Source organism: Callospermophilus lateralis, chromosome 7 (genome assembly GCF_048772815.1).
Source record: "Callospermophilus lateralis isolate mCalLat2 chromosome 7, mCalLat2.hap1, whole genome shotgun sequence".
NCBI classification, from domain to species: Eukaryota; Metazoa; Chordata; class Mammalia; order Rodentia; family Sciuridae; genus Callospermophilus; species Callospermophilus lateralis.
In genome coordinates this window covers 28,974,615-28,989,070 of record NC_135311.1, presented here as the reverse complement: position 1 = coordinate 28,989,070, position 14,456 = coordinate 28,974,615, and the positions used below count along the sequence as shown (strand labels likewise).

Sequence of the window (14,456 nt, the reverse complement as noted above, 5' to 3'; positions counted from 1 at the left end):
TCTCAAATCCCAGCAATTTAGGGAGACCTTGTCTCAAAGTAAATTATTAAAAGGGATGGGGATGTAACTTAGTGGTTAAAAGCACCTCTTTTTCAATCCCCTATGTCAAATGTAAATAAATAAATAACATTTTTAAATGGTTGTTTTACGAGAAAAAAAAGTAATAATACAGATATATGTTTAAGGATCCTTATTGCAGCACAGTGGCAAAATTGGAAACAGAATGACAATCTGTCATAGAGTAGATGAATAAATTCTGTATTAAGGAATATTTTATAACTGTTAAAGGAGTTATTGTATGTTCATACTGTACATGGAGGTTATCCAAGATGTAAGTTTAATGAAATAAAGAAAGTGAGTTATGTTGATTCACTTTTTGTAATAATTTGGTTATTAAAACAAACTCAGAGGTTAGAGGGAAGGGGGCATTTATTTGAAAGAGAAATGGGGAATGGGAGGCAAAGAGACTACATAGTTATTGTATTGGTCTAGACTAGAAGGCTGAACTGTCACAAGGGAGGTAAGGAGAAGATGAATGAGGAAAGGAGAAATTTAAACAGTAGACTCAATAAGATATAATCTAAGGGAGAGTCATCCTAGACTAAAATTTCAGTCTAGACTAGACAGTGTTGTTCCTGTTTATTGATGAGGGGGGAAAAAGGAACAGGGTTGAAGGGAAAAAAAATAGTTTAGAATTAGAACATAGTGAATTTTCAGTGCAAGTCAAAGTGTCCAGTAGCAGTTGGAGATAAGTAAATATACATTTACAGAAAAGGGGGCTGAATGAAGAGATCAGGATTTAGGCTACAGCATATGGTGGGAGTCATTTATTTAGGGAAGGTAGGGTAGATAAAAGAGAATAAGGTAACTTTTCCAGGTCAATTTTGAAATTATCTTCTGGTAGTGGTAATTTTTTCCCACTCATTTTCTTGATTATGATTTTCATATTTTCTGACTTTTTAATTTCTTTTAAAACTGTTATTCATAGATTATTTTCTATTTTCCAGGCAAATAAGTTTCTATTGTATTATTATCAGGTTTATTAACAATTTCTCTGTGATTTAAGATAGTTGTGCAAATATACTTTCAGCTTTGCTCATATTGTTATGTACTATAGTAGTTCTGTTATTTCTCCTTTCAGTGTTTTCACTTCTTTGGCCTTGAGTTTGTTTTTTTAAATAATTTTTTTTGTAGTTGTAGATGGACAAAATACCTTTATTTCATTTGTTAATTTTTATGTGGTGCTGAGGATCTAACCCAGTGCCTCACGCATGCTGGGCAAGTGCTTTGCCACTGAGCTACAGCTCCAGCACTTTACAGTTTTAAATGTATTTCCTTTTGTACTTCAGAAAAACAAAATAAGCAAAGATAGGATAATTGGTATTGATAGGTAATTATTTGGGTAGCATTTGGACTAGTGGAAGATTAATATAGAGATTAGGTAGAAGCAGTTCATGGAGAATATTGAATAATAGATTTTTTTAATTCTGTAGGCAAGAGTGAACATTTGAGACTTGAGATATATAGTAATCTAAACAAGGAGTTGAGTTTCAGGAAGGTAATTGATAGCAGTGTGAAAAAATGAATTGGAAAGGTAAAGGGGTTGGAGGTGGAAAGCAGGAAATCTAGATAGGGGTCTGTTGCAGTAGTTCAGTGAGTGATAAGAATTAAGGTATTGCTGGTGCCAGTGGCAGTAAAACATAATGGTCAAATACCAGAAAGAACAATCAGTACTGCCTAATTATTGATTGTGGGGGAAGGAGGAAATAGTCAAAGACTAAGAAAACAACAAACTTATGGAAATGAAGTCTAGAGCAGTTTTTAGGAGGCATTAAACCTGCATTAAAGTGCTTAAACCTGTATTGTGTAATTGAATGAAGTCTAGGAGAGATGAACTATAAGATGATTGGAAACTGAAGGATTGATCTGATAATCTGATAGATGACTAACTTTGGTGATATTTATCTTTGAGGAAGAGTAGATAGAGTAGGCAGAGCAAAGATAAAAGTGTTATGAGAAACTGCTTGAGAAAACACTCTAAGTCCGAATTTAAAAAAAATTTTATGTATATTTTTTAGTTGTAGATGAATCATAGTATCTTTATTTATTTTTATATGGTGCTGAGGATCGAACCCAGGACCTTACACATGCTAGACATGCACTCTACCACTGAGCCACAACCGCAGCCCAGGTGAAATTAATTTTAATAATCAATATTTAGTTTAACTTGATAAATTCAAAGTGTTATAATTTAAACATGTAATTTAAAAATTCACAGAATATTTAATATTCTTTCCTTTTTCTTCAAAGTTCCCCACCCCTTTTTTTTGTTTTGGGGTTCAAACCCAGAGCCTCATACATGCTAAGCTTGTGCTCTGCTACTTCACTACACTCCAGCCCCCTCATATGTATTTTGTTTGCAGGACATCATAGTGCAGACTAGCCACATTCCAAGTGCTTGAGAGCCTCATATGGCTAGTTTCTATTATCTAGAATGGTGTAGGTATAAAATTTCAAATATTATAGAGATGACTTCTGTTCAGGGACCTCTTTTTTAAATAAAATCTATAATTATTAATATATATTATTTATACAGGTTAATGGTATTCACTGTGATATTTCCATACATGCATACATTGTACATTGATCATGTCTACTTGCCTTCTACCCTCAAACCTCCTCATCCTGTACCCTTTCTAGTTTCAAAGTCGTCTTATTTTCTTCTATACCCCTAACCGTTACACTTTCCTGTCTCCAGTTACCACTATTCTGTTCCATACTTTACCATATTGGCTTACTGGTTTCTGTTTTAGTTAGCTTTGCATCACTGTGACCAAATTACCCAACAAGACCAACTCAAGAAGAGGAAACGTTTATTTTGGCTCAAGGGTTTCAGTCCATGGTCAACTAACTCCAGCACTTTGGGCCTGAAGTGAGGCAGAACACTATGGCAAAAGGGCAGCACTGGAAGAAAGGTACCCATCTCATGGTGGCTGGGAAGTAGAGAGAGAGGAGAAGCCAAGGGGACAAGATGAAATCCCCAAAGGCACACCTCCAGTGATCTAGCTCTTCCAGCCAACACCTCATTTGCCTGTAGTTACAATGCAGTTAGTCCTTTCAAATTACTAATCCATCAAATAGATTAATCCAATGATTAGGTTATAGTTCTCATAATCATTTAATTTCTGATTTCCTGCATTAACATGGGAGCTTTTGGAGGGACACCTTATATCCAAACCGTAACAATTTCTATAAATGAGTGAGAACTTGTGGTGTTTGTCTTTCTGTGACTGGCTTATTTTACCCAACAAAATGTTCTCCAGTTCAATCCATGTTGCTACAAATAACAGAATTTAATTCTCTTTTATGACCAAGTGGTAAATATACTCATCCTGTGAGGGGCATTTAGGTTGATGCCATATTTTAGTTATTTGTAAATAATGTTGCAGGGAACATGGGTCCCAAATATCTTTTTGGTATTAAGATTTCATTTTTTGGTATTAAGATTTGGGTATATACCCAGGAGCAGAATTGCTGAACCATATAATAGTTGTACTTTTAGTTTTTTTGAGAATCTCCATACTGTTTTCCATAATAGCTGTACTACTTTGTATTGCTACCAAGTGTGTAAATGTTCACTTTTCCCAACATCCTCAGTATTCATTATTTCTTGTCTTTTTGATGATAGCCATTCTAACTGGAATGAGTGGACACCTTATTGTGATTTTTGATTTGCATTTTTCTGCTGAATAGTGAAGTTGAGCATTTTTATATATTTGTTGGATGTTTATGACTTCTTTTGAGAAGTGTCTGTTTAGTTTTTTAGCCCATTTTTTTGTTTGGACTGTTTTTGGTGTTCATCTTTTTTAGTTTCTTACCATGTTTTGGTTTTCAGTCCCTTATCAGGCGTATCTTTTGCAAATATTATCTCCCTTTCTGTATGTAGGTTGTCACTTAATCTTGTCACTTCCTTTGATATGCAAAAGCTTCTTAATTTAAGGTAAGCCTGTCTTTTGTTGTTGTTGTTGCCTGTGATTCTAGGGTCCTATGTGAAAAAAAATCATTGCCCATACCATTGTCTTGAAGTGATTCTGGTATGTTTTTAAACAGTAATTTCATAGTTTTAGGTTTAAGATTTAGGATTTTGATACATACTTTTGTCGGTTTTTGTGTATGAAAATAGATATCAGAGAAAGATATCTATTTTCATTCCGCAGATGTCTATCCAGTTTTGCCAGCATTATTAATTGAAGAGACTGTCCTTTCTGTACTCTATGTTCTTAGTGTCTTTGTTAAAAACCAATCTGCCGTATGATTGTGGATTGATTTCTGGCTTCTCTGTTTTGTTCCATTGGTCTGTGTATCTGTTTTTTATACAGTACCATACTTTTTTTAGTAACTAGAGCTTTATAGTATATTTTGAAGTCTGGTCCTATGATGCCTCCAGCCTTGTGTGATTTGTGTGTGTGTGTGTGTGTGTGTGTGTGTGTGTGTTTTCAGGATCTCTGGCTATTCTGGGTCTTTTGTGATTCCAAATGAATTTTAGGATTGGTTTTTCTATTTCTGTCAAGAAAGTCATTGGGATTTTGATGGGAATTAACATTGACTCTATTGATCACTTTGGATAGTGTGGTTATTTTAACAATATTGATTCTTCTGATTCATGAACATAGTCTATCTTCCCATTTTGTGTGTGTGTGTGTATCATCTTAATTTCTTTTATCAGTGTTTTCACTTCCTAAATTTGTAGTATTGTGAATGGGATTGCTTTCTTAATTTTTTTTTCTGTAAGTTCATTATTTGTGTATAGATATACTACTTTTTTATGTTGTTTTTTTTATTCTGCTACTTCACTGAATTTATTTGTAAGTTCTAACAGTTTTCTGATGGAGTAATTTATGGTTTTCTATGTGTAGGATCATGTCATCCTCAAACATGGATAATTTATCTTCATTTCTTTCAAAAGATGCCATTTCTGTCTTTTGCCTAATTGCCTTTGCTAAGACTTCTAATATTATATGTTAAATCAGAGTGGTGAAAGTGGAAAGCCCTTCCGTGTTCCTGATTTTAAAGGAATTGCTTTCAGGTTTTCCCCATTTGGCCATGGGTTTTTCATATATAGTACTTATTATTTTGAGGATTGTTTTTTCTACACCTAATTTGTTGAGTTTTATCATGAAGGGATTTTTTTTTAATTTAAAATTGTAGATAGTCACAATACCTTTATTTATTTGTATTTATGTGGTGCTGAGGATCAAGCCCAGTGCCTGACATGTGCCAAATAAGTGCTCTACCACTGAGCCACAACTCCAGGCCCTCATGAAGGGATGTTAATTCTTTCTGTTGTTGTTTGTTCATTTGGTTTTGGTGGTATTGAGAATTGAATCCAAAGGCACTCTACCACTGAGCTGCATCCCCAGCCCTTTCTATTTTTTGAGACAGGATTTCGCCATGTTGTCTAGCTAGGCTGGCTTCAAACTTGTGACCCTCCTGTCTCAGCCTCCCAAGTCACAGGTTATAGGCATGTACCATCATGCCCAACTTGTTGAACCTTTTTAAATCCTTTTTATGCATCTATTGAAATGATCATAGGAGTTTTGTCATTCATTCTGTTGATGTGTTGTATCATGGTTTTTGATTTGTGTATGTTGAACTGTCCTTGCATGCCTGGGATGAATCCCATCTGATCATATATGATAGTTTTGATATGTTATTGAATTTGGTTTGCTAGTTTTTGTTTGTTTGTTTTGTTGTTGTTGTTGAGAATTTTTGTATCTCTACTCTTGGGAATATGGGTCTATAGTTTTCTTTTTTTAATTCTGTCTTTGTCTCGTTTTGCTATAATGCTTGCCTCATAAAAAGAGTATCTTCTATTTCAGTGTTTTGGAACAGTTTAGAAAGAATTGGTATTAATTCTTTCTTAAATGTTTTGTAGAATTCAGTTGTAAAACTATCAGGTTACCCCTTCTCCAATCTGCTCTATCATTAATTCCATTTTCATTTCTTAAGGGAAAGACAATAAGAAAATCTGCTAAAAATAAACAAAATGTCTTCAATTTGAGCTTATTTGAGGTATCAGCAAGGAAGCTAATTTTAAAAGGGAAGTGGCATAATATTTCAGTATCTGAGCTCTGAGAAAATCCTTTGTTTATTTGCCTATAGGGTATTAGAAACTGGTGCTTTGGATTAAATTATAGTTAAATATTTCTGGTTTTTTTTAACTATAATTCTTCTCAGATAATGTTATAATCCTCCTAGCAAGCAATATATAATTGTCTTAACTAATTTTTCTCAGCAGTTTCTCAGTCACAGTAAAGCCTTCCACTTCACAATTCCTAATAGTAATTAAACTTTTTATTTACAATACTTCTGACACAAATATGATCCCCTGCCCTATATTAATTCTTTAACTTGTGAACACCAGTAGGGTATCCTGCTATTCAGTTTAATTCTGACTCTACCTAGTATTACTTAACTATGTCAGACTGTAGGTTTAAGGGTTCAGTCCCACAAGACTGCTCTCACTTCAGATACTGTTAGCAAATACTAGGTCCTCAGGTTATCCATGTTTCTTCCTGAATTGGGTACAAATCAGAGGTTCCCACAATCCCCCTTCCCTTTTAATTTGCTGGAATGGCTCACAAAACTTTAGAAAACACTTTACTTCCTGTTATCAGTGTATTATAAAGGATACAAATAAAATAGCCAGATACAGAAATATATAAGGGTGAGATCCAGAAGGGTCTGGAGCATAGTTGGGGTACACCACTGTTCTTGTATGTAGATTTCGATTCAGAAGCTCTCCAAGGTCTTCCTTTAATTTTTTTTTCCCCCTAATGGAGATTTCCTTATGTAGGCCCAGTTGATTAAATCAAGTCATTGGTGATTTAATTCAATCTCCTGCCCCTCTCCTCCATGGAGGTCATGTCTTGGTCTTTTCTGTGACCAACCTGAGTCCCAAAGCTATCTAGGAGCCCTTTAGCCAAGAGTCATGTAATTAATATAGCATAGATACTCTTCTACTCAGTAGATTTCAAGCACTCTAGAAGCTCTATGCCAGGAATTAGGAACAAAGACCTAATTTTTAAAAATTATACCATAGTAACCCTTATTAGTTATATCCCATCCATTACAGGAGCTATTGTTTTTTAACGTGGTATGAAGAACTTGATGGTAAATTTTCCAAAAGAATTAGCTTAAAACAATTTTAAATTATGAAATAGAAAAATTTAAATGAATTGTATAACTATCTCATTTATAAGAATTCGTGAAAGAAGACTTACCATAATTTACATTTTAGTTATATTTTATGCATTAGGTAGTTTTCAAATTTAATTGAATATCAATAAAAACATTAAATATAGGAGATTGTCTTATTATAAAATAGAATTTGTATGTATTGCCTACATGTATTCTTTATTATGTAAGGGATTTTGTAAATTCATGAACTAGTTTATAAAATATTTAATTTTGAAAAGTATTTAAAAGACCATATTAATATTTCTTGATAAATCAAGGCAAAGTTTTATCCTAATTTAATTGTATATGGGGGGGAAGAGAAGGGGAGGGAGGGAGGGATGCAAAGCATAATGTCAGTCAGGATGAAAAATGTTTATGCAGATTCAATTGTTGAATATAATTTATGAGTAAATTATTTTAGGATAAATTATAAATTAGTTTAGGATTGTCCTATGGATTTTTTTGTTTTCATCTTATTTACTTAAGATTTAAGTAGAACAGAAAAAAACCAAATCAGATAAAATTTTCAGAAATATTTTCATGTACTTATATGTTTATATACTTAAAATATTAGCCCTTTTTATAATTGTTATCTCAGTTTAAAAATATAGTTGAAATGTACTTATGTGTTAGGTATTAAATATGTTGGATTTTTTACTTAGGGTACAATAAATATGTATGCTTTTAATGTAGTTTTTCTTATTTTCAAATTGGAATTTTCCAAGTCATTTTGGACCTCTTGAGTAGTTGCTATTATTATTTTTATAAACTGTTGATTTAGATTCCTAAATAATCCCCCCCTTTTTTAAAACAGAGATAAAAGCAACAGTGTTTGATGACTGCAAGAAAGAAGGTGAATGGAAGGTAAAATTGTATACTTTGCTCTTATATTGAGGACTTCAGTATGTTGTACTTAGGATACTTCTGTAAGGAAATAGGATCTGGACTTACACTGTTTGCCTTCAAATCCTAACTTCATGTCTTAATGGTTGTTTCTGCCTCTTGTTTTCTTGTCTATAAAATAAGGATGGTAGTAACTCAAGTGCTACTTGTAAATATTAAGTGAACTAAGTGTCATTTTTCAGTAAGTGATGATTTGTGATTTGAAGAAAATCTTATGTTAAATATAAGACATTTAAAATGAACAAGCTCCTGCATCAAAATAGAAATATTTCTATTCCTGTGCTTATATATAATACTGTGTGTATGTCTAGTGATAAATTAATTTTCAGATCATGCAAGTTAAAACATATGAGTTGAGATCATTTTGCTAACTGTCCTGATATTTTAATTTTATGTTATAAATGATCTATAAATCTGAGTAGAGTTAAGGGCCAAAATTCTGTCTTTTGTGAATTTTTGGTGTTCAGATACTTATAATATATTATTTTGTATTTCTTTTAAGATAATGCTTTTAGATGAATTTACCACTAGGCTTTTGGCATCATGTTGCAAAATGACAGATCTTCTAGAAGAAAGTATAACTGGTAAGTGTTACAAATTTTTCTCATGAATGCTGTTTTATACTGATTGGGAAGGTCTGAAGATTGAGAAATTTTAGTGCTGGGAGCCTGACACAGTGGGCATACCTGTAATTCCAGTAATTTCAGAGTCTGAGGCAGAGGATTACAAATATGAAACTAGCCTTGGCAATTTAGTGAGTCCCTGTCTCAAAATTTAAAAAGGAGCCAGAAAGGGTTGGGGTTGTGGCTCAGTGGTAGAGCACTTGCCTAGCATGTTTGAAGCACTGGATTTAATTCTCAGCACCATGTATAAATAAATAAAATAAAGATCTGTCAACAACTAAAAAAATATATATACATATATATGTGTATATATATTAAAGGGGAAGTGCAGTTGTAGCTCAGTAGTAGAGCACCTCTGGATTTAAATTCCCAATACCACCAAAAAAAAAAAAAAAAAAAGAAAAGAAAAGAAAAGAAAAAAAGAAGAAAGAAAGAAATTTGAGTGCTAGGGATATAGCTCTGGTAGCTCATGTGCTTTGCATGTGTGAGTGAGGCCCTGGGTTCAATCCTCAGCACTATAAAAAAATTATTGTAATTTTATTTTTGAGGACATTATGTTTCATTATGACTCTACCAATAAATAACCTCTCTAAATTTTTACCTTGGAGGCATATAATTAAGTGCCCTGACCAAGACTTAAGTCAATTACTTTTTTGAGGTGGTTCTTCAATTTTTTTTCCTCTAACATATTTTGTAGTTTAGTTTATTGCTACACTAGGTTTACCTCAGTGGTTTCACTAATGTTTCTGGGGTTTTTGTTTTTAGTGTTTTGTTTTGTAGTGCTGGGTGTTGAACCCAGAGCTTCACGTGTGCTAGGTAAGCACTCTACCACTGAGCGACACCTCCTGCCCTTGTCATTTATTTGTATTGTTTTTCAATGACTATTAAGATGCCATAAATCAACCTTTGTACATATTTTAAAATACATAATGTTGATTCGAAGTTATGTTGTATTAATCTGTATTTCCTTCTGGAGGAAGTACCAACATCTTATAACATTCATGATCATGTTATTTTTTAACTCATCGTCCATTAACTCATTTATTTATAAGTTTGATCTTCATAATTTCCCTGTACAGAGAGAGATTAAATACCCCCATCTGCAATAAAGAAACAGACTCAAAGTCAAATACAGTTCTTTAATATTTTGCTCCTAAGTATATACCCAATATTTTCTAGAAAGCCTGACCATAAAATATTTATGGGCTTTTTTGTTTGGTTTTTGGTTTGGTTTGGGGGCATTAGGGATTGAATCTATGGACACTCTACTGCTGAGCTACAATCCCAGCCCTTTTTTATTTTGAGTTAGGATCTTGCTAAATTGTCCAGACTGACCTCAAATTTGCAATCCTTCTGCATTAGCCTCCAGAGTAGATGGGATTACAGGTATATGCTACCATATTCAGCTAATATTTGTGTGTTGATAGTCACATATAAATTAATCTTTATCATTGATTATATTATATATTCAATTTATGATCTTTATGGAAAAAGTTGTAAACTAGAAATTAGATTAAAGCTTTAATTTTTTTTACTATTAAAAAAGTAAATTGTTGATTAAGGCTATGTAAGTTTTTCAAGTTCCCAGAGGATATTTTGGTCTGAAACTAGGATGAGCACCATTTTATAAATGTGTGAAAGCACAATGAAACTGTAGAGCACTATAAAGAGTTTTTAATTACCTTTTTCTGTAGACCATTGTTTTTCTTACTGTGGCCTGGTCTTGTAGACCAACACATATATAGATCCCCTGGGTAAAAATATTAGTATTCCTTTTTTAAACTTATTTGACCACAGTTTTGCTTTTCTTTTCCTTCCTTCCTTCCTTCCCTCCCTCCCTCCCTTTCTCCTCCTCCTCCTCCTCCTCCTCCTCCTCCTCCTCCTCCTCCTCCTCGGACTAGATAGAGCACAGTGCTATGGAATGTTCTCAATATCTTCCAGAGTCATGTAGGTTTGCTCTGGTTTAATCACAGTCATTATCTATTAGTTTAAACTTAAGGTCCTTTCAAATTTTATATTAGCCCTTCTAAGAACCTTTATATGAGACTTGGCATTGGCATATTCACTGGTCAGACTTTATTTTGTCATTCAGGTCATTTTGAAAATGTTCAGTAGTGTCTTGTTATTTATCTATTTATTTATTTATGGTACAGGGGATTGAACTCTAGGACACTCAACTACTGAGCCACATTCCCAGCCCTATTTTGTATTTTATTTAGAGACAGAGTCCTACTGAGTTTTTAGCACCTTGCTTTTGCCAAGGCTGGGTTTGAACTCAGAATCCTCCTACCTCAGATTCCCAAGCAGCTGGGATTACAGGCATGTGCCACTGTGCCCAGCATGGGTCTTGTTATTCTTTAAAAATCAATGAGGGAAGAGGCTCAGGCTGTGGCTCAGTGGTAGAGCGCTTGCCTAGCATGCATGAGGCACTGGGTTCGATCCCCAGCACCACATAAAAAAAAAAAAAAAAACTAAACAAAATAAAGGTATTGTGTCCATCAACAACTAAAAATATATATATATATATATATATATATATATATATATATATATGAGAGAAAAAATTTTACTTCAGTGCAGATAAAGTCAAATAAAAACCTTAAAAAGTAGATTTGGAATTAGACTTTTGCATTATTGAAGACCTTTCTTTTTTTTTTTAATATTTTTTAGTTGCAGTTGGACACAATATCTTTATTTTTTATTTATTTTTATGTGGTACTGAGGATCGAACCCAGGGCCTCACACATGCCAGGCAAGCTCTGTACCACTGAGCCACAACCCCAGCCCCCCCCCCCCCCGCCAAGACCTTTCTTTATCATTTAATAGATATACACTTTCAGTGAATTGGAAAAGTAATACTTTACTGCTCTTGTAAACAGATATCATTTTTACAGTGTTGTACCTGTACATTATTCACCAAATTATAATAGTATGTACAGCACAGGATGATTGTTCGATACTTCATTTTGAGTATTAACCACTAGAAGTAAATTTACATTGAATCTTAATCATTTTGGGGGGAACTGTGGGGATGGAACCCAGAACCTCAGGCATGCTAATAATTAGTATGTGCTCAACTAGCAAAATTCACCCCAACCCCCCTAAACCTTAATCTTTTAAAAGTAAAAATCATGGTTGTTGGAATTGTATAAAAATTACAATTTCCTACCTAAAGTATTTGAAATTTTCTTTGGAAATTTTATTTGATATCTAATAACAAACTGTACATTAGTAATATTAATTTAAGAATGAGAAAGCGAAATCACCATATTTAAGAGAGAAGTCCAGGGTGTGTAGGGTTGTAGCTCAGTGGTAAAGCACTTGTCTAGCATGCACAAAACCCCAAATTCAATCTCTACTACTGGGGGAAAATAAAGTCCAACAGTAGCCTTCATTGCATGTCACATATGTTGATTCTTAATAGTCCTTTGCCAACACAAGTCTTGAAATATGGTTCTTTTGATTTGTAGGATACTTTTAGTTTTTTTTTTTAAGAGCTTTAAGTAATTTGACAATTAGAATTTGTTACATTCACTTTGTTTTATTGTTGAAAAAATATAAATGTTAGTATGTGGTTTTAAAAGATTAGTGTCCTCAATTTTAAAATACTCTTTCAAAATAAACAGGTATGGTGCCCCATGCCTATTATTCTAGCTACTCCAGAGGCTGAGGCAGGAGGATCAAAAGTTTGAGGACAGTCTGAGCAACTTAGCAAGATTCTGTCTCAAAATAAAAAATAGAAAGTTAAAAAGGCATGGGGTTGTAGTTCAGTGATAAGAGCACCATTGAATTTAATCCCCAATACTGAAGGAAAGTATTCATAGTGTAGTTATAAGGTTTCATAAATAATATATGTAAAGTCTTTAGTGTAGTATAACTGGTATCATATTTGCTATTATAATAGAATATTCTTAAAGAAATATATTTTTAATTTTTAATGCATTTTCTTTTTTTTCATGGCATATTCTTTGCTTATGCTGGTAAACCTACCTGTGAAATCACTGTTTTATCTTTTTTTCTCACAATGAAAAAGCAGTGCAGCCTATGATTTAGACTCAGGGAAGACACACTTTTATGATTTTTTAAATTTATCAAATGAAAAAAAAAAAAAAACGTAAACCAAGTGTGTATAAATGTGTTTCTCTATTATTGTAAGTGGAAAGTACAGTAAAATTTATTTAAAATTTGTTTCAAATGCATAAATATTTGCTTATATAAAGTGACCTTTTTGTTATTGTTGTTAGTTGTAGAGAATATTTATAAGAATCGTGAACCTGTCAGACAAATGAAAGCTCTTTATTTTATCACACCAACATCAAAAGTGAGTATATTGTCTTTAAAAAGTGGATTCCTGGGCCCTGGGTATATCTCAGTGGAAGAGTGAGTTCTTAATATTTATAAGGTACTGGGTTCAATCCCCAGCACAAAAAATGTAAAATGAAAAGTATATTCTTTAGTATATAAAATAAAAAAGTATATTTTTCAGTATTGTCATGATTTGCTATTAGAAAATTAAAAGTAATGAAATACTCCTCTTTAGAAAAATATTTCCGTAAATTATTTTGTTTAGTAACCTTCTGTTAGAAGGTTGTTTTATTTGTTCTTTTCCCAATGGAAACAAAAATGAAAGCTTTCCTTTCTCCTGTATATATATATGAAAGCAAAATTTAATTATATAAAGTGATAGCGTTTCTTTGCATAATTTGTTGTTCATGCAGTTTGTATTGATCCATAATTTTGAGGAAAATAGAAATATAGGTAAAAGAAATAGATCTTGGATTAATCTTTTATTTATCATTGTGACTTTCCTGTACTGTATGTGTATATGTGCATATGGATATGTCTGTGTGTTTTTGTATTTTATTTCAAAAGAACTTTTTCCATTTACAGTCTGACTATATGATTTAACTCATACTTTAAGCCAAACTTAGAGCCAAATAAAGTTCCTTCCTTTATTCGGAAAGTATCTGACAATGTATTTTCCAACACCTCTCACTCATTTATACCTAGAATATTCATCATTTGGTGATCCCAATTTCATTTCACTTCTAACTCTAGCAGATGATAGGGAAAAAAAATCAGATGATCAATATTTAGCCTCTACATATTACTACTGGTACAGAAGGGGTTTTAATGACAGTTTATAATTTATCCATGATATAATTCCACAGAAGAAAATTCATGATTAGAGAAAAATGCAAGTTAAAAACCACTGTTGTTTCTGGTGTACTGGTGCACACACACTTGTAATCTCAGCTACCTTTAGAAGGTTGAGGCAGAAGAATTCCATGTTTGAGGCCAGCATGGGCAACTTAGCCAGAGACCATATCTCAAAATAAAATTAATATTAATTAAAATTAATCAATCCCCAGTACTACAAAAAGCAAACCATTCTTTACTGACAGTCAGTCAGTCAATCCATCCATCCATCCATCCATTCATTCATTCATTCATTCATACACACATTATACATACAGACAATATCTGTGTACATACGTATGTTACATTTTAGCTATTTTATCTGTTAGTGAGTAATGAAGCAGAAACTGCCATATACTGTTAGTGGAAATACAGATTGAGATAGCCTTTTTCAAAAACAATTTGCCATTCTTTCTTAAGAATCTTATAAGGGTGCTTTATATTTTAGAATTAATAGTAAGAAAATAGTCATATAAATGGTCAAATAAAGTT

At 32.9% G+C, this 14,456-nt stretch overlaps 1 protein-coding gene across 2 annotated transcripts in view; it reads left to right on the top strand.

The window, feature by feature from the left end:
- The window catches only part of Stxbp3 (syntaxin binding protein 3), a 69,284-nt gene that overhangs the window by 7,027 nt on the left and 47,801 nt on the right, over window positions 1-14,456 (top strand). For both annotated transcript variants that reach the window (XM_076863155.1, XM_077109890.1), the window contains exons 2-4: window positions 8,054-8,103; window positions 8,645-8,726; window positions 13,010-13,086. In XM_076863155.1, the coding sequence (XP_076719270.1) occupies window positions 8,054-8,103; window positions 8,645-8,726; window positions 13,010-13,086 (209 nt within the window). The remainder of the gene's footprint in view (window positions 1-8,053; window positions 8,104-8,644; window positions 8,727-13,009; window positions 13,087-14,456) is intronic.